The sequence below is a fragment of the Passer montanus genome, unplaced genomic scaffold (genome assembly GCF_014805655.1).
Source record: "Passer montanus isolate IOZ18808 unplaced genomic scaffold, ASM1480565v1 scaffold70, whole genome shotgun sequence".
Lineage (NCBI taxonomy): Eukaryota > Metazoa > Chordata > Aves > Passeriformes > Passeridae > Passer > Passer montanus.
Window position 1 is genome coordinate 2,956,181 of NW_024372148.1, and position 27,248 is coordinate 2,983,428.

Sequence of the window (27,248 nt, forward strand, 5' to 3'; positions counted from 1 at the left end):
AGGAGGAAACAAATTTGAGATTTCTTTGAGAAATTTTTCTCTAGCCTACACACTTGCTCAAAAAGTAAAGTTTTATCACTTAATGCATTTATCAAGCATCCAGCTTCAAGAGTTGGAAGAGTATAGAGTATAGAAGGACTTTGTACTTTTAGTTCTTTTGATAGGGCTCTTGAAAGGGTATTATTTAAAGAACAAGATGAGAAATAAGTGAGGCTGTGCACTTCTGGAAGCCAGCCATGTATAAGTGTGTCTGTGTACTTGTGCAAAGAGCAAGTGAAGGAGGCATTATCAGAAACAGAGCTCTGGAGCTAGTCAGGTTCAGCAGTTAACTTGAGGCAGGCAGCAATGACCTGGCTAAATCGTGTGATCTAAACATATGAAGTTAAGTATGCTCTGCCCTCTCTTTGACCCTTTGAGAGGTTAGGTAGAGTGGTGTAGAAGAAATACTTCATCAAAGAAGGATAGGATTTCTTGGTTTCTTGGAAGAGTGCCTGTGCAGTGTGGCAAACACTCCTCCTTTCAGATAAAAGGTGTGGAATGGAGAATGTGCATGACAAAAAGAAGGGACATTTAACATTAAGTCCTATAAAACCCAAGCCAAACAAAAACCAAGACAATAACAGCCCCCATCCCTTGTATTAAACTTACTTGCCATATACCCTCTTCTTAAAAGTCTGAGATATGCCTGGAAAAATGCAGGGAGCATTTCCTTTTTGAAGCAATTGAGAGAATGTTGCCTGTGAATCTTAGATAAATACTTCATCCTTGTTTCCAGGATAACTGTATTACAGTTCTGATCTGATTTGCCATGAGGTCTACATTAGTGTCCTGTCTGCCCTTCTCCCCCCAGGCAGAGCGAATAGCCATGTAGTTCTTGTTGGAAGGATATTCAGATGTCTTTTGGTCTTGCTGTTTAGGCAGGTGCAGATGTGAATGTGCTCAATGACATGGGGGACACTCCGCTCCATCGTGCAGCTTTCACAGGCCGCAAGGTAAAGTATGGTAGCTTTGTTAAGCCTCACTTGTAGAATTATTAAGAAAGTACTAGCAATAAGATCACTTCAAAAAGACGTTTTTACAGGGTCTAAAAATGACTTATTGTCTGTTTTGGTACAGCGTGTTCAGAAGGATTAGGCACATTGCCTAGCTTGCATAACTGTCCAAAAAAAAAAACCAAAACAAAAACCACAGAGAGAAACCACATTGTTTTAATCTTAGTAGCTTCTGGAGGGGAAAGAAATCTCTTAAATTAGGACACACAGGGCCATTTCCACACAGTGTCTGGAAGTGCAGTTTCTTCTTAGTTAATTAGAGCTAAAGAGCTTGTTACAGACCTGTGTAATGTGACACTAGTTTAATTCCCCTCCCCCTCATTGCCACCATCATTCATCATTCCAAAACTAGTACTACCTTTATGGATAACATCTTGGCCCTTCAGAAGGAGTGACTACTTACTGTTTTTTCAAAAGAGCCAGTTGTGTAATTTTTATCTGTCCAAGTCAGCAGGCACACCAGGTACACCAGCTTTTTGGAGTCAGTCTATTCAGCCTTACCTCCTGTTGGTTCCTTCAGCCTGACTGATGGGAGAGAAAATGTTGCAGTCAGTCTCACTCTTCAATCTCTCTAAAACATCCCTTCCTGTTTTCATAAGAAACCAGCAGTGGTGAGAAGCCGTTGGTTACAAAGCTCATCTTACAGGATGTCAGGCTAGAAAGCCTGATTGTGGCCTTGCAGTTACACAGACAGATAACCAGTGTTTTTCAAATTGTTTTTCAGGAGGTGGTGATGTTACTCTTGCAGCATAATGCTGATCCTTCTATTGTTAATGGCAGTGGAGAGACTGCAAAAGAAGTTACCTATGACAAAGACATAAGGAATATGTTGGAAGGTAACTTTAATAAGTTAAAGTTTGTTTTGGGGGTTTTTTTTAATGTGTGCATTCTAAAAGCTGCTTTTTTCCTGCAAGTTACAGAAGCTCAGTTGAACTTTCTTTTTACATTTGGTTATTAGAAAGAAAACAGTCATAGTTTTTGGTTCGATTAAAGTTTGTTTTGGGGTTTTTTTGAATGTGTGCATTCTAAAAGCTGCTTTTTTTCCCCTGCAAGTTACAGAAGCTCAGTTGAATTTTCTTTTTACATTTGGTTATTAGAAAGAAAACAGTCATAGTTTTTGGTTCTTGTCAGCAGTACTGACAAGTGGACTTGTCAGTACTGGGACTCTAGAGTTTTTTGGGACTCTAGAGTTAAGTATTATGAATACAAATAGCATTGTTCAGGTTACTATTTCAGTCCTACTGGGGTAGTCCTTGCTACAGATTTGAATGGCACGTGGGCAGTCTTGGCTCACTGGAAGAGACAAAACTCAAGAACAGTAGATGGCCTTGTATCAACCAAATCATTAGAGAGCAAAATTCTGAACAGTTTGCAAAGGCAACCCAGTTATGGATCAGATTTAGGACTTGCTATTGCAGTCTTGGACCTTGTGTCAAAAGGCAGAAAACACAAAAACACTTCCCCTTGTTTTCACTGTGGCCTCACAGGTGTCAGAGATGAGGCAGATGGTGTCCAAATACTAATCTAGTTCACTGATTATAGTTTTGGAGAGTTCAAAAACTGTTGCTTCCTGGTATTACTATGTAATACTCTTAAATACTGATGGAGCTCTACCACAGACTACTGTGCCCACTACCACAGACTGCATATAGGAAGTGAACTCTCTTCTGATTCTACATGCAAATGCACAATAACTCATTTCTACTGCTCATCTGCTGAATCGTTAGAGAAGAATAAAATTTTGGTAGGATGGTAAGAAGAGTAGAAGAGAAGCTGAAAAGAACATGGGGAAGATCTGAGATGAGGGTGTCGCATAGTTCTCATTTTCCCTTCTGCAGGGAGTGGGCATGGTTTTAAGTGTTGAAAAAATAATAATATATGTGTGTGTGTGTATACAAACTTGTATATCTTATCAGATTTTATGTGCTTTGAACATATTTTTGCTCTGACACAGGGTTTTCTGAGCAAATATTCTATTTTTACCTGTTCCAAATAAATAATACTGGAAACTCTTGCATCTCTAGGCTTGTTTTGCTTTGCATTTTTGAATGCTGTAACTCATATGTACTTTACTGAGAATGACCTTACTTTTATTTATCTTTTTTTTAATAGCAGTGGAAAGGACACAAGAAAGGAAACTGGAAGAACTCCTCTTAGGAGCAGCAAGAGAGGGGGAAACAGGGAAACTGACTGCCTTGGTAAGAATTCAAGTCAAGTGATTCACCCCGTAATGGTAATGTAACAAAATGTGACTTGGTGCTTTGCATTTCAAAGGCTGTGAGTGGAATATTAGTGCTGTGCCCCATGTTATATTGGTAAGGTCCTGAACCCTCAAGGATTTTCCTCTTTGTTGGAGGTTGCAAAACCAATGATTTTCAACTTCTTTTGTGTTATTAAATCCTTTAGAAATAATTAGCTAGTTAGCTGTAAACAGCAGTGTAGTGGTTCATGGTCTGCTGAGATAAGTTTATTATGTCGTTGTGCATACCTTGATGTCATGGATGTCTAGATTTTCACCACAGTGTGTGGCCTGTCTTTAATCTTGAAAGTTAGCTCTTTCTCCTTAGCATCTATTGTAGTTTTTAATGGACAGTCGTCTGCACAGCACAGTTTCATGCTGAGCAGAAATTGAAAACTGTGTATTTGTGGGTGTGCACATTCGTAGTAATCCCAGATGAACAGTGTGGTGGCATGGTAAGGCTGTGGCAGAAGCAGATCACAGAAACAATGGAGGGTGCCTCTGGATGTGATCCAGTTCCAGTTTGCAGAGTAGAATTAACTAGAGCAGGTTGCTCAGGACCAAATCCAGCTGGGTTTTGAAGCAGAGTCCCATGTTGTAGTTTGTTTTATGCAATACTATAGTCCCAGTGCTTGAACTCAAGCTTTTGAAAGTCCTGAAGAGTGTCCTTGGAAGTAAGACATGGAGTGTGGAACAGTTTTTGCCTACTTAGCACCTTTAGTAATGCCTATTCAAGTATGACAATTCACAAATGTGAGATTTGTATATTGAGATATTTAATGTTCTTTATTTTTCTGCCTGGAAGCCAGAAGTGAACACCTGTTTGCAATTTACTTCCCCCCTCTAAATTTTTTTCTTACAGCTCAAAGTGCCCTTGTCTTTCTAACTCCTTGCATGGAAACTCTTGTTAAATCTTTGGTCATCCTTGTAATTCTTATTTGGAGATTTTGTACTATCCTCTTTGAAATGGAGAGAGAACCAGCACTGTACACAGCACCTAAGATGTGGAAAAACATTAGTGCATTGGTACAGTGCACAATTATACTAATTGTAATTAATGCACCGACATAAGTGATCTGTTCTTGATTCTGATAATTTTAATACTTGTTACATGTCTGCTGACTAATCCTTAATCTGATGCGAAAAAAAAATCAGAAAAAAAGTGTCTCCTTCTAGAAATCTGTCATTAAAAAAAATCTGAAAAATCCGTTTTCTCTTATGTGGCATGTAACTTTGCATGAGCATGTAATTCTCCCTGTGAACATTGTAATTTCTAAGTTATTTTCTTTTTTTAAAATGTTTGCTATCTTTGAGCTCTGTATATGTGAACTATATATTGTCTTCTAAAACTTTTCAAAGTATTGTCATGTTTTTGACCTAGAGTCAGTTTTAAGTCAATCCTTAGCATGTGTTCCTTGGAATACACTTACAGTTCTATGGTAACTTCGACTTTCCTACCCTCACCTCTTCAGAATTGCCCTTTAGCTCCAAAATTCACCACACTTTACCTACTGATTGTTCAGGCATTTCTGCTCCTACTTAATTTTTTTTTATTAGCAGACTATGATGCTCATGGAACTTTAGCTGCTTATATCTACTTTTACTGTAACACCTAACACCAGAACATGTTATTTACAGCAGCTGAATCTTAACCCAGGCTCCTAAGTCTACTTCAGGCAAAGCCGGTTTGTTCTTCCTGTGAGTTCTCAAAAATGTACTGTACATTTCCTGAAGTGACTGGAGAGATTTTTATCTGAATGAGTTGATGCATGAAGCTTTCTTCCAAATATTCCTTTGTGACATGACATAAGGTGCTGAAAGCACAGGCATGTGGCTTAGCAAGTATGGAGGCAAGAGTCAGAAGAGGAAGTAAACGTAAAACAGCTGGTTGGAAAGAGCTAAAGCTTAGCAATCCTCAGGAATGCAAGTATTTGACTACAGTGTTAATGAGGGTGTACTTCCACAAACTCCCTCTTTTTGACTTTTGTTCTCTTACCAGTTGATCTGTAAACAACAGCTTGTATAAGGGAAAGCATTTTATCCCTTATAGGACTCTGAGGTTCATATAAAGTGGTTGCTGTTGATGTTAAGTTGTGGCCATGGGAATTCTGTTATTTTGTAATTTTGTCTAAAGATAGCATATGCCTAATGTGAGTACTTAAACTGAGTTTCTCAAAAGTTGTTGTCATGCATTTGTGACTCTGTTCTCCTAAGGCTGCTTATCAGTAACTTAGCCTTTCTAATAAGGCACTCCCATCTGGCTTGTGAGCTTAAGTGGCTGGCAGTGCATGAAGTGGTTTGGGCTGGAAGGGACCTCTACTGATCATTCAGTCCTACCCCCATGTATGCATCCAGTAGCCACATGTTTGAGTAGGAGTGTAGAGGTGTTCTAGGGTAGTTAGCAGTGTCATGCTTCATGACCCTTCTCTTTGAAGGGGTCAGTTTCTCAAAATGTTTATATTGTGTGCAAGTAAAACTCAAGTTTGGGTTGGGTTTTTGGTTTTTTTTCTTGGTTACATAGCTACTTTTATCTTAATGGACTTAAGAATGCAGCAAAACTGTTTGTAACAGATTGCCTGTCCAAGAAGCTCTAAATGACCTAGAATATCTGGCATTGAGACTGGCAGATCTGCCACCCTTCAGTACAAAGTTCTTACTCTCTGAAATGGGGTAACTGCACAATTTTTTCTGGATTTAGCATTGGCTTGTGCTAACTTCTGTACCATGCCTGGGTGTCTTCTATGAAGAACAGCAGATTTTTGACAGTAGAGCTGGGCAGGGCCATTCTAGCATATAAATTAATAAACTGAAATACTGAGCAACTTTTCCTGGCACTGTGCAGTTGAGCAGAAAAATGTGTCCATGTTGTGTAGTGGAGGTGGAAGGGATATAGCAAGCAAAACACTGAAGTTCACTACTCTAGCTGAATGTCTTGTTTGATGGTTACACTCCTTGCCCTTGTCATAACAATTGCTAAATGCCCTCTTTGTTGCCAGATCTACACTGAAACATCCTGGTTAGGAACAACTAATTTTCAAAATAGAGAATATGGTATCTGAAGAGGGGGGAGAACTGATAAGTAAGCAAACTTTGTTTTTTTCCAGTTAAACAAGCGCAAGCCACCTGATATCAACTGTACAGATCAGATGGGGAACACACCCTTGCACTGTGCAGCATACCGTGCTCATAAGCACTGTGCATTGAAACTTCTAAAAAATGGAGCAGATCCTAAAATAAAAAACAAAAATGGTGAGTACCAAATCAAGAGTATGTTAACTATTAAGTGGAGACACAAATTCAACATCTTCTGCAAGCTGTGTTTCTTATTATGCAGTGTTCAGGGAGAATCTTACAGTGCTTTACAAGCTTTGTGTCACTAGTAAAGGAAGGCCAACAGTGACTAAATTGCAAGAGGCTGGAGAACTGTAGCAAAATACTTATTGTGTGTGCTTTCATTTTCCAAGCTTACCAGTTTCTGGAAAATTTACTGACTGTTTTAACAGTGAAGTGTGCCTGGCTTTTGTTTTCTTGATTCTAAACATTGAACACAGGTAACAAAAAAAAAGCAAGATTGAAAATACGCCCAAGACAAAGTGACTCCTTAGAAGAAGACTTCTAATGAAACCAAAAAGAAGAAAACTTGATGCAAATGTTACGCAAACTGTGTTTTTGTCCTCTGTTTAAATACGCCTCTGTCTTGGTATTTGTGAGTGTCCTAAACTGTTTTTTATAGCTGGCAGCTAAAAACAAATTTAAATCAGTAAGGGCAAAGGGCTCTCTGTGGTTAGTAGAATTCTGATGAGCAGTGCTGTGCCTTTAAGTTAATACCTTTTTTAGTCTTTTGCCCTTGAGGAGTTGATGTTCCCCAATTATAAGTAAGTGTAGATGCTTGAGGGCCAAACTGATGGATAATGAGTGTCAAGTTATTTAAAAGTACATGGAGTTTATTTGCATCAAATTCTTATGCCTTGTCTTGTTACTAAACAGATCAGACGCCCCTTGATCTAGCCCAAGGTGCAGAAATGAAACTGATACTGGCAGGTAAAACTGGAAAGGTAGGAACTTTTGTCTCAATTTAAAATGCCAAGGCTGTCTAGTTGAAGCTATTCATTCCTATATGAGCTTTAATTTCTGTGCAGGTTATCAACAAACCCCTGAGACGATATGAAGGTCTCCTATGGAAGGTATGGCTTATTTCCCTTTCTAAAATAGCTTGTAAGATTTCAAAGTATGTCCTTTTTCTATAGTTCAGTTATAAGCGGTGAATGAAAGGATTTTTGAATAGTACTTAATAGTAATTTTGTCTAATATGTATAGATGGGCTGGCTGAGTGGAGCAGCTACCAGATTCATGGTACCCTGATCATAACCTCAGTCACTAAAATCTTTATTGCTTGGTAATTTTTGTGGCAAAGCTTCACTGTGATAAGGCTTTGTTCCTTTTGTGTGGGCAAAATGCTTTTTCTTTCCTCAGTAGATTACTTTGATAATCTCTGACTGATACATTGTCTTTAAGAAACTGTGACTAATATTTTGCCATCATCTTCTGAAAATTTTAAAACTTAGTGGGAAGCTGGCATTCAGAGAGTTTAAAGCTCATTTTGCTGTGTTGCTCAAGTGAATGGAAGGTCTACATGAATGTTTAATTATGTTGCTTAATGAAATCTTTAGTTTTTTTCCATGTAAATTTTCCTATATCACAATTGTAATATAAGGAGCTGTTCTTAAAGAACTGTGTGCCAAAGCTTGAGAAACGTAAAATGTTGTAGTTGGAGACATCAGTGTGTTTTGGTTCTCATTTTATTTTATAAAATAGAATTGTGTGGTGATCAAGAAGTCTCGTAATATTAAAAAATACAACATTTTAATATTTTAGTTCTTACTGGGTAGCAGGCTCAGCTTTTATCTTTAGGTGATTCCAAAGCAAGAGTAGTGCTGCAATTGAAAATACTCTCAGGTTGTTGTGATCATCAGGATATGCAGAACCTAAAAGCTTTTTGTGACGTTTACTAGTTTTAGGTGTTAAGTGCGCTTCTCTGCCTGACCATGCAGGAGTCACTCTGTCCATCACACTTCTTCCACCAGAGACTTTTAACTGCTGGGACTGAAGCCCCTTTGCAGTTGGTGGCTCCAGGGAGTTGATGAGTGCCCAGCTTGGCTCTCTACACTCACCACACTCAGTCAGACAAGGTTTCCTTACCAGCTGGACCCTTGGTTTCCCATAGCTGAGTCTCAGATGTCTGGATCATTACTTTAATATGAAGGACCCCCCCCTGAGTTTTTCTGCCCTTGAAATCTAAGCATGTGAAAGTCTGGAGTCTTCCTGCTGAGTCCTCAGCTCCTGACACCACAAAGTCCCTGTGCCCTTGGCTATGCAAAGGGTCATTGCTACTTCATGGTCTCTTGCCTCAGGCTCCTACCACCCAGAGCTCAGTTCTGCAGATCACCCTGCAGCTGCACATTGAGCTGTCTGTATTAAAAGTATTCTGTTGAGCTTACCTAGCCTTTTTTTTTTTTCCCCTTTTAGAGCTCACGATTTTTTGGTTGGAAACTCTACTGGATAGTTCTAGAACATGGAGTGCTTTCCTGGTATCGGAGACAGTAAGTTCTGTGTTTAAATGTCTGAAAAGCAGTTTAAATAATTCCTGTCTTCACTTCACTAAATCTCCTCTTCTTTCAAAGAGCTGATGCAGTGAATAACGATCATCGTCAGGGATGCAAGCATCTAACACAAGCTATCTGCACGGTAGGAATGTGTTGTAACTACTGAGTTGTTTTTTTTTATGTTCCATTGTATTCCATTCCTGGTTAGTGAAAACTTCCGCTGGATTGGTAACCTGATCTTTGTTATAAAATAAGGAGAAAGCTTGTTGAAAGCTCATGCTGTTGAAAGAAATGCTTGTTCCTGTCCAGCAAAGTATTCTTTTATGTAAAGTGGCCATAAAGCTCCCTCACTGCTTTCTAAAGCGTTGAAGATTTAGACACACGAGGTATTCTGAAAGCAGACCGGGTCAGTTTGAAGCATGTGATCTGAAATAGCCAAAGCTCCAGTTCCTCCTTAGCTGTCCCTGGCTGCTTGTGACCGATTGCATAACTTAAGCTGGCCTCAGTTGAAAGACTAATCAATTTTGAAGGTGACGTTTGGAAAAATTCCCTGATTTCCGTTATGCTTGTGGGAATCCATTTTGGAAGGCTGAACAGAGAAAACCAAAGCCAGGTGTCATATATAATGCCCAGGAAGATGAAGCGTTTAAAAAAAAGGAATTTAAAATAATTTCCGTATTTCTATAGCTGCCCTATCCTAGTTTGGTACCACAAGTTCTGTTAAACTGCACTTGTTTGTACACTCATATTGTATGGAAAAGTGACTTGCTTTTCAGTATCTACAAATTCCTTAATACTGGCAATCTTGAACCGTTGCTGAGGTTTTGCCTGAATCAGATGGTCCAAATAAATACAAATATAATATTTAACTATTAGAACCTCTATATTACTATTAATAACATAATGACACACTTTGGAAAACTGTTCTGACCAAGGTTCTTATAAATTACAATTACTTGGATCAAAACTGAGGCAAAAACTTCTGAGTTGAGCATAATTTTATAATTATATAATTATGCTTGCACGTCATTTTTTTCTGACTGATTCATTATGCTAATTTTGTTTTTTCTCCACTTTGCTCTAGGTAAAATCAACAGACAGTTGCTTCTTTTCTGTCAGATGTTTTGATGACACTGTTCATCGTTTCAAGATTCCTAAAAATAACTTTCCTTCTCAAACAAGAGAGGTAATAATGACTCTTTGTCAAAGGCATTAAAATACAGTAACTTCTGTAATGAATAATTTGCATACTAATTGCTATGGGTGCATTAGTAGCAGTGTGTTTCATATTTTGATCATCAGGACTTGGTAGCATAAGTGCAGATATTAAATCTTTTAGCATGGCTATAGATTAAACAGCAAAAAATTGGCCCATTGTAATAATCTCTTCTTTAAAGTAAGTGCTACCTTGTTTTCCAGCTCTGTGCCTGTATTATGTCCTGTTGTAACTTCCTGTTTTTCATTCACTTCTCAATGTGGTAAATTTCTATTGCAACCTCTCCTGTTGCACTTTCATAGTTCATTATCCCAAACACAAGAATGCTTAATGGTATAGTCTACTCTTAATCATACTCCCAGATGACCTAATAAATCATATTTTCTCAAAAGGTGGCTCTGAAACAAGAGAAACATGGTTTTTTAGGGCTGCTTGTAGTATATTCACTGTTGTACTTCTGCAGGTGTACTAACTAGAGATGGAGTTGGGGTGGAGGCAACTGGAGTGCTGGAGTGCTGTGTCCAGTTTTGAGCTTCTCGCAACAAGAGAGATACAAACATACTAAAGGGAACAAAGGGCCATGGAGGTGATTGAAGGGATCAGAGCATCACTTTTACTAGGAAAAGCTGAGAGAGCTGGGACTTCTCAGTCTGGAGAAGGGGGAGACTCAGGGAAGCTTGCCTATGTATGTAAATGCCTGAGGAGAGGTGCCAAGAGGGACAGAGCCAGGCTCTTTTCAATGGTGCCTGGTGACAGGACCAAAGGCAATGCGCACAAACTGAAGCACAGGGGGCCCACAGCAGTTGTGGAATCTCCATCCTTGGAGATTTTCAAAAGCCATCTGGATGTCCTGGCCATCCAGCTCTAGGTGGGCCTTCTTGAGCAGAGGGATTGGACTGGATGACTTTCAGAAGTCTCTGCCAGCCTCAGCCACTCTGTGATCCAATGAACAGGGAAAGAATCTACCTCTTAATTACGATAGTGCTTGAGGTTTTGTGCACAGAGTTTGTCATGCATAAAAAGGCAGACTTTGTCATAGGGACCTTGGAGTCTGAACAGATGCAAAATATATTCCCTACAGTCTTTTAATAAGATTTTTTTATGTGATCTTGGACAGACTGAGGTGTGGGTTACATTTGTGCTTAAGGGTTAATAAATTAAGTCAGATACTCTGCCCACAAGTATTTAATCTGCAATACATGTTACATTTTCTAGCAATTGTATTTTCTAGCAATTGTATTTCTAGCAATTCTATTTATTGGCTATTGAGATGCCTCATTTTACTAATGGCTATCTTACTTATATCAAGAGAAAATTTTGTTGTTCTGCTTGCATGATCCTTTGTTTTGGGGATGACCTTTGAAATGTTTATTAACTCTGTTTTTCCTTTCCAGAGCTGGCTAGAAGCAATAGAGGACCACTCTGCATATAGCACTCACTACTGCACACAGGAACAGCTGAGTAGTGATGATGAAGATGATGCAGTATCTGTTACAGACCTACAGGACACTCTCAAAGTATGTACTCAATACTTACTTGGCTCACACATGTGGGCAGTTGAAGATTAGCCTTGTTTTGTGTTAAAATACTTCAATATGCCCTTGGCTAAAAGTGATGATTCCTCGTATGGATGCATAAATGCTGCTTGTGTTTGCATTGCTTGCTGTCACGTATTCCTGCTCAGACTGTGTGGCTAAAATGATGTGTTTATCATAGCTACAGGGCTGTGATTTCACTTTAGCCAGCACTACTCTAAGATAGAAAGCTGCTTGAGAGTTCCAGCCAGGAGAGGGAGCCTTGTGTACTTGTTATCCTCTAGTCTCAGTGTCACCAAAGCTAGCCCACATCGAGTTCTGCCAATGAAGTGTTTTAGAAACAATCTTTTATCACCTCAGATCACATCAGATGCATTGTACAGTGACTGCTCATACCTGCAATGGAACTGAGTAGTCTTTGGTAATTCTAGCATTCAGCCTGTGATTCTTGTTTTTGGCTATACATGTACTGCTAAATTTTAAGGGAAAGTGGATGCTGCAGTACAAAAATCTTCATGTGGCTGAACTCCAAGCAGCTTGTACTATTCCTTTTTGTACAAGACCTTAAAGTAGTTCGTGGCACGGAGGTGGGAGGATAACTGGCACTGGCAGTCCCCAGCAACCTACAGAAGACAGTATTATTTAATAGATAACAGTGCACTTGAAGCCCAGAAGACCAACTGAATCCTGGGCCACATCAAAAGCAGATTTTCCAGTAGGACAAGGGAGACAATTCTGCTTCCCTTTTCTGCCTTCATGAGATCCCCACCTGGAGCCTACATACATCTTGTGTTCCTCAGCACAAGAAAGATGTAAAGATGTTAGAGCAGGTCCAGAGGAGGCCACAAAGGTGAACACTGGGAATGAATAAACACCTCTTCTCTGAAGACAGGCTGAGAGAGCTGGAGAAGCAAAGGCTTTAGGGAGACCTCACTGTGGCCTTAAGGGTGGTTTATGAAAAAGAGGGGGAATGACTTTTTTTACAGGCCAACTGTGTAGTAGTGATTACACACTAGATGTAGTTGTGATAGGGTAAGTGGGAAGAGGAGAGATTTCGTTTAGATATTGGGAAGAAATTCTTTACTCAGAGGGTGGTGAGGCACTGGAACAGATTGCCCGGAGAAGCTGTGGATGCCCCGTCCCTGGAAGTGATCAAGGCCAGGTGGGATGGGGCTCTGAGCAACCTGGGCTAGTGGAAGGTGTGGTTGGCCAGGGTCTGAAACTAGATGATCTTTAAAGTCCCTTCCAACCCAAGCCATTCTATGGTTTTATCATAGCTGTCTCCAAGTTTGAATGCGGGCTTGAAATACGATCTTGGGGTTGATTTCTGCATGTCACTATATTTGCCATTTATCAGTTAACCTATGAATGTGCTTATTTTGTCCTTAAGTTTCTCAGAAAACAAGCACTTGGTCTTCACAGATTATTAAACTGTTCAATAAAGAATGAGGGAAAGAGCAAAAGTGACGCATACAACAAATTTGACTGGGGTTGATTTGCTACATTAAATTAAACAAATCTGGTCAGTGATAAAATGTTCATAAATATTCTGTTTGCTTGTATGTCTTTGAAGGTAATTTGATTCAGTTTTAATATATCAGTCTCTGGGCTGGGAATCTTTAAGATTTAATGCTTTTTAATTTAACTTAATTAAGTTAAATTAAATTAAGATTTAATGCTAATTTTAATGTCCAAATTTTAAAATTTCACTATAATAACGAAAGTAAACATACACTTTCCTTAGAACAAGGTACTTCTGAACTAGCTGTCCTTGTTTCTTGCAGAAAGCACAAGCATGCCAGCAAAGACTCAGTAAAGAGGTTTCAGACTTCCTTGCAATGGTTAAATCTTTGGATGCTACAAAAGGTAAAGCTTATTAATTTAAAATGCAGTTTGTTACCAAGCAACTAATTTTTTCTTTTTAACAGGATGCTTTTATTGCCCCAAAATCAAATTTTCAGGAGCTTGAAAATACAGGACAATTTTCCCCATGAAAGAGATTCAAGTAAAGTAGCATTATAGTAATTGCTAACAATTAAGATTTCAGATTTGGAGAAACATCTAAGAAGTATGCTGATTGAAAGAAATTTTATTAGCAGCTGTAAATGCAGTGGAACTGCCTCTAGCTGTAGTCCTTACTGAGTAGTATCGTAAAATTATAACACAGGGGTCTGCTTTCAAGTTGTATTTTTTTAAAAAAAAAATCTGTGATTGGTAGCTTGTTGTAGTGCATAAGTGTCTCTTCACAGGTACAAAGAGCAGTGAAATCACAAAACTATACAGAGAACTGGAGGCACGGTACGATGGGACATATTCCACAGATTTTGCTATGACTTTGATGCAAGATTTGAACTGCTCAGGTTTCATTTCAAATTATAATTTTAACATGTACCTAGATTTTTGCAGTATAACTGTAAAATATATCACAGGCATCAAGATGCTAGAGATTTGTACTTGTTTTATTAAATGCCTTAAGCTTTACTGAAGTTTTTCCTGTATTATACACACAAAGGAGCTCTGTAAGAACATCTAACTGTTGGTCCATTGGGCCTGAGTCCTAGTTATATATTGTGGCTAAAATTATGAAGCTCAGATTAGAGAACAAGTTGTTTGTCGATACAGATCCCTAGTCTGTAGTAGAATACCAGTTTTGAGAAGAAAAAAAGTTCTTCTTTCATCCCTGTGCCTTTCCAGAAGGAGGCTAAAAATACAGTCTCTTCTCTACATGCCTATGGGGTAAGTTACTCTGTGATCTTACCCTGTCTTTTTCATAAACTGATTTTTTACCAAATTTTTATTTCACAAGGCAAAAGGACATTTCATAATGTATATGAGTGTCTTATTATGAAGCTTTTGTGATTACTGTTAATAGTAAAACTGAATTTTTCACTAAACACAGTTTGAAAATTGGTATAAGGTGGATAAATTCCCTTTGGTAGCCGTAGAGGCAGTTTCCCTGACTCTGTAGTGCTGACCTGAAGAACAAGTGAGGTTCTTTTTTAAAGAAGAAAAACGTTTTTTAAAAGGAAATACACAACTTTAACAACCAATACCCATAGTAAAGCAAAAGTGGATACTGTCTCATTCCTAGAAACTGCTAGTCTTGGCTAACAGCAGTAATAAGTTCCTGATTTCCTTCCAAGGGATGTTTGTAACTTGCTAGGCCAGTGAACTGTTTCTGGATTCATGTGCAACTGCTGTAGGTTGCAGCAGAGACAACTGCTCTAGTTCTCCCATTGTTGTGGTGTTGATAAAGTATTTGAATCCTCTGGCTCCAGAAGAATATAAATCTTTGAGTTAGAAACCTTTCTGTATGGAGTTTCCCTAAAATTGCTTGAGTAATACAAAAAATTGCTACGTTGGCACCTGATATTTAAAATTCTCTCCCTGTTTCAATATGCTCTTCTGAGTCTAGAGACTTGCTATGCCATTCTGAATCTTTGAGATTTATGCATCTTGTATATTACAAATAAAGATGTGTGCTGCCCTCCTCCTTCTTAGCAGCTGCTCTAAGAATCAGTTTGAGTCAGTGGTGAGCTCTGGTTTCAGAGACCACAATTAGTGTGTGGAAATGCACTGTATCTTGTCCTGCATAAGTGGTATAAGTTGAAAAATAAATTCAGGTACTGTCACTGGTGGACCTCTTAATTAATCTTCAGTGGTGTGATGTCAGCTCAAAGCACCTGTGTTACTGAATGGTGTCAACTGATCCTGGAGTCTGCAGGCACTAAATGTTGCAATTATTTTAATTGCAACAACTATGCTTCCTGAGAAGGTGACTTAGTTGATTTCCGAGGAATTGCTGCACGTATCAGAAAACTTCACAGATTGACTCCAATCATTTCTACCAGCTGATTGAGTTATGATGATTTCCTGCTGATTTTAGACATGCAGTCCCTTCTGTAAATGGTCATAGAAGTCAGGATTGACATGACAAGCTGTACTACTTATACATAAGATGGGTCCATGAAAATAAGCTTTTCCCCTTTAATTGTTCAGTGTGCTCATAGTTACAGTTCAATCTATTTTTTTCAAACCTGAATTTTCAGCTGCACTGGGCACTGTGGTAAGCTCTTTCTCTTCTATGTAATACATGGCAGAAGGCAAAAAAAATCTACATTTTACACTTCTATTTATATTAAATCAGTGCAGAATCCATTTTATTTAAATTCTGTCACCTGAAGCTTTAAAATCTAGAAAGTGGTTAAAAGGAGATTGCTGGTCCCTTTTCCAGTGTCCTGCTGCCATGGCTTCCTGCCTCTGCTTTCTAAACCATGCTGAAAGAGAAACTCAATCTATTCATGTGCCTCTTATACCAGTACTAGGGAAAGGATGCAAAAAAAAATCCTCCCACAGATCTTGCAATGCACCAGCCTTCCTGTAGCATGTGAATGTTATGTCTGTATTACTTAGAGGAAAAATAATTAAAAGAATCCTGTCATTTACGATGTCCTTCTAACATTACTAATATTTTTGTGCTTGCAGGAATATCTTCTCCCCTGCTGCAGAAAGTTGATGTGGTCTCTGAAGTATCCCAGGAAACATGTGAGGCTCTGGCTGAGTGCCTTAACCTGTTCACAAAGCAAGAAGGGGTATGTATTGTGCTGCTTGGGTCTATAAAGGGCTGAACAGCTTGGCATATTTGTCTAGTTCCCTGTTGACCTGCTACAAAAATAAATACACAAACCCATACCACTTCATGTTGCTGGTAAGCTGTCCATTTGCATACTGAATGGGACAAAAAATCATTCTTCTAGAGAAAGACTAGGTATATGCCTTTGCAAAAGGAGGACTTAGTATTTGGGTGTTCAGAAAAGAGACATTTTGGTTACAAGCTACTGCTTGCAATGTTGAAACTGAATGCTTGAATTCAATAAAGCTGTTGCTTTGCCGATTTGAAGGTCAAAATATTGAGAAAATTAGGTTTTGGATTTTTTTTTTAGTTTTTACTAGCTAACTGCAGTGTTGAGCAATATTGCTTCTGAATTTGTTTTTCAGCCCATGTGCTTAGTGGGTGTGCAATGCTATTTGTTGAACTTCTGGCTTTTCCAGTAACAAATATCTTGTATAGTGTTAAACATAATGCAAACACTTCAGTTTGGGTATATATGTCAAATTCACTAGTTCCTAGAGTAGGAGAGCTGGCATTTTTCTTCCTTCTTGATGATGCCCTAGTACCATGGAATAAACTTGTAACTATAATCCCTGGGTTAGGCTTTTACTCTACTGTCATCATGTGTTTCAGAATGAGGTTTGTGTTGGTGCTGCTAGTCTTCCAGTTATTTAACAGTGAGCTACAAACACTGGCTCCATTGTCTAGGTTTGGGTTTTTTCATTCCTTTCTAAGTCCTTTGTTTCCAGTCACAAGTCTTTTAGACTTACTTAAGTTCTAGCAGAGTGGAACAAGCATTTCTTTTTTTTTTTTACATTGAGTTTTTTCCTTAAGAAAGTCTGATATTAAAGTTGCCAGCTTCATTTGCGGATGAGGGGGAAATTGTTACAACAGTGGGTGTAGAGTGTTAGTTAGTATTCCTTAATTGTGTTGGCATCTTGCTTCAAGCCAGACTAAAATAGCTTTCCAGAATGGAGTATGGCAAAACATATGGTGAAATTGTAATGTCACCTTACTTGAACTTGAAGACTCTCTGTAGGTGTAAGGGAGGCCTTATTTTAATCTGGAAGCACATACATTTGGGCACAGAGGGATAGGCTGAGGTGTGAACTTGTTTTTCCACCATAGCTGGTGAAATCAGTTGGTCATGACAGGGAGAAGATGTGATCCTGGAGAGTTTTTTGTCTTGGTATTTTTAAACTTCAGACTACTGAGTTCAGGAATATAGTGCAGGCTTTTAAAAACGCCATACTCTCTTCCTTCAAAGACTTGCAGCTTTCCAAGAAGCTACAATCATTGACCATTGCTGTTCTTAAACCCACAGCATGTCACTTGTTGTCCTTTATAAGGCAGGGCCCTGGTTTTTAGCTGTTCAGGGTTGATTTTTCTAGACTGTTGTTTTGTTGGCATTTGAAAAGCAATATATGTATAACCTTGCAACTGTATTGTGCATGTCCCATGAAATCTGGTTATCTCTAGAATTAACGTTTTCTCAAGCCTGGTGCTTTTCTATCTTGCCTCTTTAAGGAGAATTCTTTTTCCCTCTAATTTAAATTGTCAGCATACCAGAAGCTACTGCTTGACTTATGAGGAGAGGCTCCTCACTTCAGTAAGGATAACCACAGCGAACGCACTTTTGGCTCTCTAGAGGAAACTTTATTTAGTGTTACTGTGCTTTGGCAATTGTAGCATAAGCGTGCAGTCTGCAGATGAAACTGCTAACGCAGCACTAAACCAGCTTCAGCCGTCTTCCACTTGCGCTGGAAATGGTGCATGAGCGTGATCTCCGATCGTTCCGTCTGTCCGCTGCTTCTCCTTCCCCCCGGTGCCGCCGTGCGCGGTGGGGCGGGGGCGCTCCGAGCGGCCGCGGGAGCGCGGCCCGGAGCCGGCCCGGAGCGGGCGGGGGCCGCGGCCGCGCCGGGAATGGCGTGACCTGCCCGCTCCGCACGGCGGGGGGGGCTGGGGACGCGNNNCGCCCCGCCCTGCGCCGCGCCGGGGCGGCCGCGGAGCCCGCGGCGAGTGCTGCAAGGTGAAGGGGCTGCCCGCGGCGTGTGCCCGCCCGGCAGGTGCTGCTGCAGCCGGCGCGGCTTCCCTCGGAGCCGTGCTGCCCGGAGTCGTCCCGCGGTATGTAGCGTTCGTGGTGGGCTGGTGGCTGTGGCTCTGCTTCCTTCTTGACATTGCGATGAGCCCTTCGGTGTCAAGCAGATGCGAGCACAGATACTTTTTGGCAAATAGTTAAAACGCGTGAGGGGAAAAGGGAATGCAACTTGGTTGCTTTAATGTGAGTATTTACTGGGGCGTTGGTGTCGGAGCCAGCCTGCACAACTTGAAACGTTTTCTGCAGTGACTTTGGCACAAGGTTAGTAAGTAGTGTTTCAAAGCAGGATTTGCCGTGGACTATTTCTAGCAAATATCAGAACCTACATTCCTAAAGCAGTTTGATTCTAGTAGATTTTGTGTCCTGAGCTATTTTATGTAGTTGTAGGAGGAGTTGAACTTAAGGTTCTTTTCACACTATTCTCTCTGCTAGATTTTCTGAATGAGTTTAAAATTCATCTCTAGTACTGGAACTACCTGTACTGAAGCTGTGTGAAATTGATAGAAAAAAACCTATTTATTTAAAGAAATTGGCATTTTGCTTTTTTTGCCATGCTTCTTCACCAACCAGTGCTTAGGTATAGTGTGTAGCTGAGTATCTTGACTCTTATGTTTCACTTTTACCATCAAGCGTTATATGTAACACTAAATTAAGAGCTCGCATTGCATGAGTATAGAACGGATAGCAGTTGTAAGCTGGTTTCGTTTGTAGTCTGTTTGTGGCTTTGATCTTCAGCCTTTGCAGTTGTTGTCATTCTTTCCAGTTTGTTTTTGTCTTAGAAAAGGGACTTGTTTACAAGCTGGTAAAAAGCCTTAGCTGATGAGATAAGGAATACAGGAAAGGTTTCTTCACTTTTTGCATTAAATGAGTTGTGTATTTCAGCTATAAAGAATTTGTCATAACAAATTAAGCTTGTCACTTCCACAGAAACTTTTTAATATCAATATACTGTGGGTCATAGTCCTTGGATTTAGTTATCTTTACCATGGCGTAATGTGCTATCTCTTGTATGTACACCCTGCAAATAAAAAATGTGCACACAGTTCAACTGGTAAATACCAGTCTCTGGAAGTTCAGTGCACTGCCTTAGTTTATTTCAGATTTCTTAGAAACATAATTGAATATTAGATGTGTCTGTGTGTGTTCTTGTGGGTGAATGCTTGCATGCTCTTTGGCATACAAATAGTTGTTTTTAATATATTTCTGATTTGTCTTCTGGGAGACAGGTATGAGCATGGCTGGTATCGGTTAAACCTACTTCCTACCTTATTGTACTGTCAATGAAGAAGGTGCCTGTAGGCTATGTCCAGATGACTCCTTAATGAGAAATTTTATTATCTGTTTCTTTGTGGGGGTGCAGGTGAGGTGAGCAGTGATGAGAATCTGCAGTCAAGGGGGAAATGCTGATGAAGGCACCCTGTGCAAATCTGCTAGAGAAGTCCTGGCATCCATCAGCAGTCCATTTCTTCCATCTGGCAATATCATCAGCTACATTAACCTCTATAAGGCCTTGGGAGCCCCTGGTGTGTGGGAGGGAGAAATGGAGAGGGGTGAGGGACTAAAATAAAATCAGAGAAGCTAAGAAAGAGGTTAATGATAAGATTTCTGAGTTAGGTCTAGTAAGGGGATCATGTATTGGCTGGCTACTGAACTAGACCTAGAGCTATAGAGTCCATACTCCCTCAGGTGATATAACAAGTGCCTTTGTTTTTCTGATCTATACTCTTTGTGTTTAGAAACAAGTGGCAGCCCTATTTTCAAATTTTTATTCCTTTCAATCACTGGAGCACAGAGGAACTAATGTTGTCCATTCTGTTATGCTCATGCTGAAAGTAGCGGAAATCAAGGGAAAACCTCCGGGTGTCAAGGCCTGTAGGCAATGCTCTGGAATGCTGTTCAGGTTGTGTGCTTGTGGAAAGGAGAACAGTTTTCAGACAGTCAGTGATTGGACTGAACACAGCAAGAGCTATTTGGTGTTGAGAGAATCGAGGTGTACCTACATCAAGAAAACCTTTAGTGGGTCTTGGTCAGTAACTGACTTGATCCTGTTTCGTCCCTTCTCCTCCAAATGAGTGGAAGTGTACTAGAAATTCCTAGTGCAGCTTGAATCTTGTTTGAAGGTTACAAGTTCCTTGAAGGTTCTCGATGCTCAGATGGGCTTCCTAGTAAAGAATGGTATTTTTCCCTTATGCAAGGATCATAGAGTATAAAATGTTGGGGAATGCTGTATAGGCAGGGTGTATAAGAGAACAAAGCTACTGACAGGAAAGTCGTTTAGTTTTTTTCTCCTGCTAGAATGTTGACAGTTCGTCTCGTGCCTGGATGATTCATGCTGTACTAATTTTTGGGTTCTGAATATGCACATCTTTCATCTGGGCTAAAGCTCTATAGTGAAGATATTAGAGTAACCTGATAGTGAGATGTTTGTGGATGGCATAGTGTTCTTCCTTTGAAAGCATTTTTTTTCTACCAGTGTACTGCAGCCTTGCAGGTATAAAGCTAACTACAGATCTGTGAAGACAATGTCCTTACCAGTAGAGGCAGGAGTTTAGCAAGTCCAGAGTATCTTAGAGGTAGGGGAGGTAAAGAGCACAACTTTTTTCTGAGATTTCCCTAGAGCAGCCAAATTCAGTAGGTCACCAGAGTGGGAAATGAAGCTAAGCAGCAGCCTTAGACAGAAGTTTTCTAAAATAAGAAATACTGAGTCTCCATTCAGGGGAAAGATAAGTAAATATTACTGCTGTTCTTTTATGAAAGGATATTATGTGTGTTGACAGAGTGCTTTTTTTGAAGCACTTGATAAGTTTTGAAGCAGTTGATAAGATCCTTGGGCAAGTGCTGTATTGGAAAGGCTTCTGGGTGAAATATGGTTCTGGCTCACAGAAGGACGCTCAGATGTTACTGTAGAGTAAAAGGCAAGTGCTTCTGGTCTTTGTAGTACTGCAGGGTTCCAACTCTGGAGATTTTTTTGGTGGTTTTGGGGAGGGGGTGTTTGTTTTCTTATTTATTTTCTTCAAGATTGCCGATACAACATATCACCACCTGCAAGGAAGGAGGTTGACTTTGAAGTGTACAAAGTGACTTGTAGTGACACGGAAACTCTTACTGACCTGTAGCTCAAAGAGCCTGTGTGGAAGCTGGTCAGACAGCTTGTCTGAAGGCATCCCTGCTATTCACTTTGTTGTCCAGCTGGAAGCCCACTGCTGAGCTGTTCTTGCACTTTCCACAGTGGGTTAATGCTTGGCCCGCAGATGTGTTTTTTGTTGGCGGTTGTTGTTAAGCAGCCTTGTGTAAACTAACTTGGAATCCATTCATGGGCCTCTGGGGAAACACAGTGTAAAAACATACTGGTTTGAAATGAGACTCCTCCTTAATGTGCTTCTGCAGCTCCTGCTCTGAGGTTTACTTCTAAGGTCCTGTGTACCACTTGTTTGAGTACTAAATTTTTAATGTTGAGAAAACAGTCTTAGCTGAGGCTGCAGGGGGAAAAAACCAAGCAGCAATCAAGTTTAATGGAATAGCTCTTGATAGAGTAAGCTTCTCAAGTATGAATTAGGAATTCTGTTTTCTGTGAATGTATTTGCAAAATTATGTATGCCCTTGTCTCCAAGCTAATGGAGACAAAAGAAAAATAAATGTATAAGATGGACATTTTCTCTAAGTGTTTTCGCTACTTAATGCTATGAGAATATTGTTTGTTTTCCTCTCATGCTTGGAAAACAAACTGGAGTGAGAAGGGTGCACACTTCCATTCTTCTGATGTCATTGTAATGTCATCATGGCACATAAAACTGATCAGCTTGTTTTCCATGTTCTGGCTTAATTTTTACCTGATGTGTTTTGGAAGAATGGTTGAACAGCAGAGTTCTAAAACTTGTTTACTCCCAGCCAACCCATGTATTGTCAGCTAAGGACTGGTAACATTTCAGGAAAGAAATGAAGCAGCAAAAGAAACAGGATACAAGGCTGAACCTCTGTGCATAGCACCATACCTGTTAACTTTGTTCACTGGGATTTTGCTTGCGAGTGTGTTAGTTAATTGACTGCAGTCACAGTCTAGCTGAGTGGTCTGGTTTTGTGTTTCAGCTGCATAAAACATCAGAACACCAAACTGGATAACTGTGGTCACACACATTTACTAAATCTCTGAAGATGTTTAATTCTTTTTGACCTCTCTTTCTTGAAACTTAATTTATGAAAAATTAAAATATACAAAAATAAGGCCTCTTGTTCTGTGTAAGTCTGATAAAAGCTATTTTATGAGAGTAATAATTAAAAAAATTAATTTCTACACATATGAAAAATTAAATTTCATGCAGCCTATGTAGGGGGAGACAGAACATTTAACTTTTGGGGGAGACAGAACATTTAACTCTTTAGTATGCCTGTGTTTTGTGTGAAGCTGTTTTAAAGGCAGTGTAAGTAACTTAAGGCTTTGTGCCACTTAACAGTTGTTCCACCTTCTTAAATTTGTCAGGTGGTGGGGTTTTAGTATATTTTAGTTTTATTGGTTTCCTTAAACATCAGCAATACCAGATCTCTTGCGTTATGGGCTAATAAGCTGTCCATGTGTAGTCTTTCCTTGAATAAAGGAGATTGACTGAGTCTAAACTTACTTTTCTGATGTTCTTTCTGGTTTATTTAGTTGGCTTATTTTAGTCACTTTGGTTCCATGAAATTCCTGGGTCTTCCAGATATGAAGAAAAAAAACAGATGATTTCCATTTAGACAGTATTAGTGCTTATGAGGAGGGTGTGTTGTCCATTGTGCTTTTTGGTTTTAACCTAAGCTTCACCAGGTCACAGTCATGGTATTTCAACCAGAACTGCTTTTTGCACTTTTTTTTTATTTTGACTTACTAGAGCTGATACCATTTTTATAATCAAGGTAAGCAATTGTGGAATTTGACCTCTTGTCTGTTTATTTTTATCTTTTGACTGAATGTGTACTTGTTGACCTCCCTCTCCCCACCCCCCTAGAAAGCCAGTGACTTTAAAAGCTTTATTTGTTTTAATATTAGTATTCAGAAGTGTGTTATCTCTGCTTGCTCTGCTGTCCACTGATGAAATGCCTTTGTATAATGCTAGCTGCTGAGTCACTGACATTATCACTAGAACTGGTAAATGGACTGTGTTTAGAAAGCATTTACACCCTGAAAATAAATCACTGGTGTTGAAGTTTTCCTTGAAGGTACATGCCATGCCTGTTCATAAAGGAATGTTAGTAAACTCTTTCTCTACATTGCTTGTATTGTTCTTAATGTCACTCTCCTTGAAATGCAGCAATAATACCCTTTAATAATAAATGCTTTTGGTGCTATGAACAAATGGGAAATACAGGCCTATGCTCTCTGGGTTGGTTGATTAGCATGCACAAAACAAATTATGCTCCATTTATAGTGAACTGAATGTTGCTGCAAAGAAATGGTAAGGTGGAGCCCCTCTTATAAACAGAGTGTATCCATTTGTTGTGGACATCCTGATGAGTCCTGTACAAAGAAGATGCCTGGCCTTCTAAGCATAGCCCTCTTCTGAACATCTTGTCTTTGGGAGTGACACCTGTGATGTGCTTACTTTGCTTGCATAGCTTCACGTTAAGCCATTTGTAAGGTACATGGACTCAGTGTTTTTGGATAGGGATGTTTTCCCTCCTCTTGTGCTTGAAAGGGCTACATTATTCATGTGAAAATGTGGACATCAATGCAATAAGTCTTGGATCTCTAGGTGTGCTAGGAGACTTTGAGCGTGGCTTTAGAGCATGCCTATTTGAAGGGGGTCTGCAGTATACCTTCATAATGTAGGGGTACTTTTTAACATAGAAGTAGATTGCAAACTTTTTCATCTGCTTCAAGGAGTTTTGTGTTGCCAGAGCTACACTGCTTCCACAACAAAATCTTGTTCAAATATGTTTGACCTTTAAATAGGAATACAGCTTCTTGTTAGTCTTGAAATATAATATAATATAATGTTGCTATTGCAAATCCTCCTTTTTTGAGTCAGAAACTACTGTGAGAGGGTAAAGAGAACAAAACTACTCTGATCTTGTCTGGAAATATTCCGTGTAAGTGGTCAGAGTATCAGCCTCCAGGCCTTGTGCTGGGCTACAGTAGCAGAAGAGCATCTGCAGCAGCTTTGGTGGGTTTGACCTGATAGACATAAAACCAATGAGACACCCATAAACAAGGCTTTGCTCATTGTGGTGAGGAAAAATGTTGAGTTGTCAAGATAGTAGTGTACCTTCTCTAGGTAATGGGGTAATCCATGTATGTCAGTAGTTTATACCTTTCTGGAAATGCCCAGATAATTAATTGTGGATGTGTCCTGTGCTATGCATCCAAATTGGATTGTGTGTTTTTCCAGTGAAATACCTTGCTGCAAGGTCAGACAAATCAAATTGAGGTTAAAATGAGCTGGCTGTTTGAGACAGCTGGAAACCTTAGACAGCAGGCATCTGTGCCTATGGATAGCAGAAATCTAGTTTTGTCTGACCTGAATCTCCTCCACCCCTGAAGCAACGTTTTGGACTAAGGCCTAAACCCTAATTTCACAGAAGAAAAAATGGAAGTGGTTGAGGTTGGGTTGGACCTCTGGAGGTCCTCTAGTCCGCCCCCCCTGCTCAGTCAAAGCCACCTGGAGCTGATTGCTCAGGACCATGTCCAGATGGCTTTTGAGTATCTCCAAGGATGAAGGCTCTATAACCTCTGTGGGCAGCCTGTGTCAGTGCTCGGTCACCACCACGATGAAAAAAAAATGGTTTTTGACAATCAGAGGGGATTTCCTGCATTTCAGCTTGTGCCCATTCCTTTCTGTCCTGCCACTGGGCACTACTGAGAAGAACCAGTCTCCAGTTGTCCTCCCTTCAGGTATTTATATAGATGAGATTTGACCTGAGCCCCCTCTTCTCTAGTTTGAGCAATCCTTAGATGTACAGACACTTAAGGGGCAGTCCAGTACAGCAGTGTTAGAAAATTTCAAGGAGCCATGTGTGCAAGATCAGCTGATAATATGTCGTCAGTGCTTTTCTACTCTTGTCTTTGTTTACATGCAATTTAATGAATCTTAAAAATAATATGTCATTCTAGACTGTCAGATTGTTTCAGCTTGTGGTAGGAGAATTTAGAACTTCTATCAAATCTACAAATTCTCTTCTAGCAGCCAGTGAGTTTTATTGGAGAAGTTTGTAAAAGAGCTTCTTAGAAGTTTAATCTGGGGTCACTTCTTCCTCTGAGCTGTAGATGCTGTTGGATTGCATATAGGAGAGTAGTAAATAGAAGACTTAACAGTCTTAACTTTGCTGTGGTGTTCTTGGAAAAAGTTTTTAAAAACCCAAACAAACAAAACAATAGAAAATCCCTATCACATAAGGGCAAAGGTATTTGAGATCATTCATAAGTAGAAAATATATGTTCCACTAAATGAGAACATTGGGATTATCTAGTTCTGCACTGAATTTCTATGCTCCAGAGCATATTTATCTGTCTGCTCTGACTGCTGGACAAATAGAGTATGTCTGCATGACATACTCTAATTTCAGGAAATGTCTTATCAACCTACCCAGGGCCTGGCTGAAGTCTGCTGGCTGTTGCCTGCTTAGGAGTAAGAAGAAAAACAGTGTCTCAGAGGAAAATCATCCCTTAGTAGGGGCAATCTTCTTAATGCTCCAAGTCCCTCTAAAATTTAAAATAGAAGTGGGATTTTTGCATCTGTAGTGGTCTTTAAAGTTTGATTCTTTAATGTTGGAAATGTGGGAAGAATGTGTTCTGGGCTATAGCAGAAACAGCAAAGAATGCTTTCCAAGGTGGATTTTATTTGGTGATAAGAACTCCAGCACTGCACTGTAAAACTCAGTGTTGATTTCTGGCCTATGTAACGTTTTTCACTTTAATTCAGTTAGTGTCCAAAATGAAATAAAAACTATCACGTGAGACATCTGAGTTTTTCAAAAATGCAGAACAATTGTACAAGCAAGCATGTTTGTTTTGGAATTTCTTTTTAAAAAACCTGTCAGTTAGACTTCATGAATGATGAATAATTAACAATATTCCCAGTGCAGAGCTTGTAGAACAGACAGCCAGCTTCAGAAGTGTTAATTTTTTCTAATAGGAAGCTGTTTTCACTCTGAGTCAACAACTGAGTCCAGCAGCACTAGAAAGCCAGTAAGAGCCAACAAAAACATGGCAAAAACGTGACATTTGCTTCAAGAGGAAACATTACATGCATTTGCTATAATCCAGTTGGGAAGAAGTGTGGGGGAGAGATTACAAAGGGGTTGATCAAAGTAATCAGTGGTGTATACAGAAGAATACTTAAGGGAAGTAGTTAGATCAAAACTGACCTAAGATCTATTTTCAAAACAGTCATTGAGAATAAAAAGAAAATGTTTCCTGTATGCAATCTTAAGAACCCTTACATCTTAAAATATGGTCTCTCTGTGAGACTAGCAAACTTCAAAGATGTCCAGTCCCTCAAAGGGAGAAGACAAAAAATTGTCCCTACCGGATGTGAAAGCATGCAGCAGTATGCTGTTCTGGTTCTGCTGGCATCAGTGTTTGGCATCAGTTTCAAGGAAGTGTTTAGTTTGAGGAAAGTTACTTGTGGCATATGCCTCTGAGAACGTAAATGTTTAAACTCACGGGGGCAGCAAAATATCCTTGGGGTGTGGTTTTTCTCTGATAATTGTGTAGGTTTGCAACTCAAAATGTGCTTGCCAAATGTGTGCATTGCTGCAGATGTCATTGACTCCCAGCTTGTTTTGGCATTAGTATTGGCAAGAGTGAATAGCAGCAATATTTCATTTTAGCATTACTCAGAATAGAAACAATACTTAACAGAAAATTACAAAATCAGAAGCTTTTTCTTTGAAGTCCTGATATTTGAATAATCAGTATTACAGT

General features: G+C 39.6%; 1 protein-coding gene across 3 annotated transcripts in view; it reads left to right on the plus strand.

Annotated features, from left to right (window-relative positions):
- Positions 1-27,248, plus strand: part of OSBPL1A (oxysterol binding protein like 1A) — a 76,152-nt gene that overhangs the window by 11,988 nt on the left and 36,916 nt on the right. For all 3 annotated transcript variants that reach the window (XM_039730053.1, XM_039730054.1, XM_039730055.1), the window contains 12 exons: positions 918-992; positions 1,777-1,888; positions 3,165-3,250; positions 6,396-6,540; positions 7,279-7,346; positions 7,431-7,475; positions 8,818-8,891; positions 8,973-9,036; positions 9,979-10,080; positions 11,505-11,627; positions 13,430-13,511; positions 16,131-16,237. In XM_039730053.1, coding sequence (XP_039585987.1) covers positions 918-992; positions 1,777-1,888; positions 3,165-3,250; positions 6,396-6,540; positions 7,279-7,346; positions 7,431-7,475; positions 8,818-8,891; positions 8,973-9,036; positions 9,979-10,080; positions 11,505-11,627; positions 13,430-13,511; positions 16,131-16,237 — 1,083 coding nt within the window. The remainder of the gene's footprint in view (positions 1-917; positions 993-1,776; positions 1,889-3,164; positions 3,251-6,395; positions 6,541-7,278; positions 7,347-7,430; positions 7,476-8,817; positions 8,892-8,972; positions 9,037-9,978; positions 10,081-11,504; positions 11,628-13,429; positions 13,512-16,130; positions 16,238-27,248) is intronic.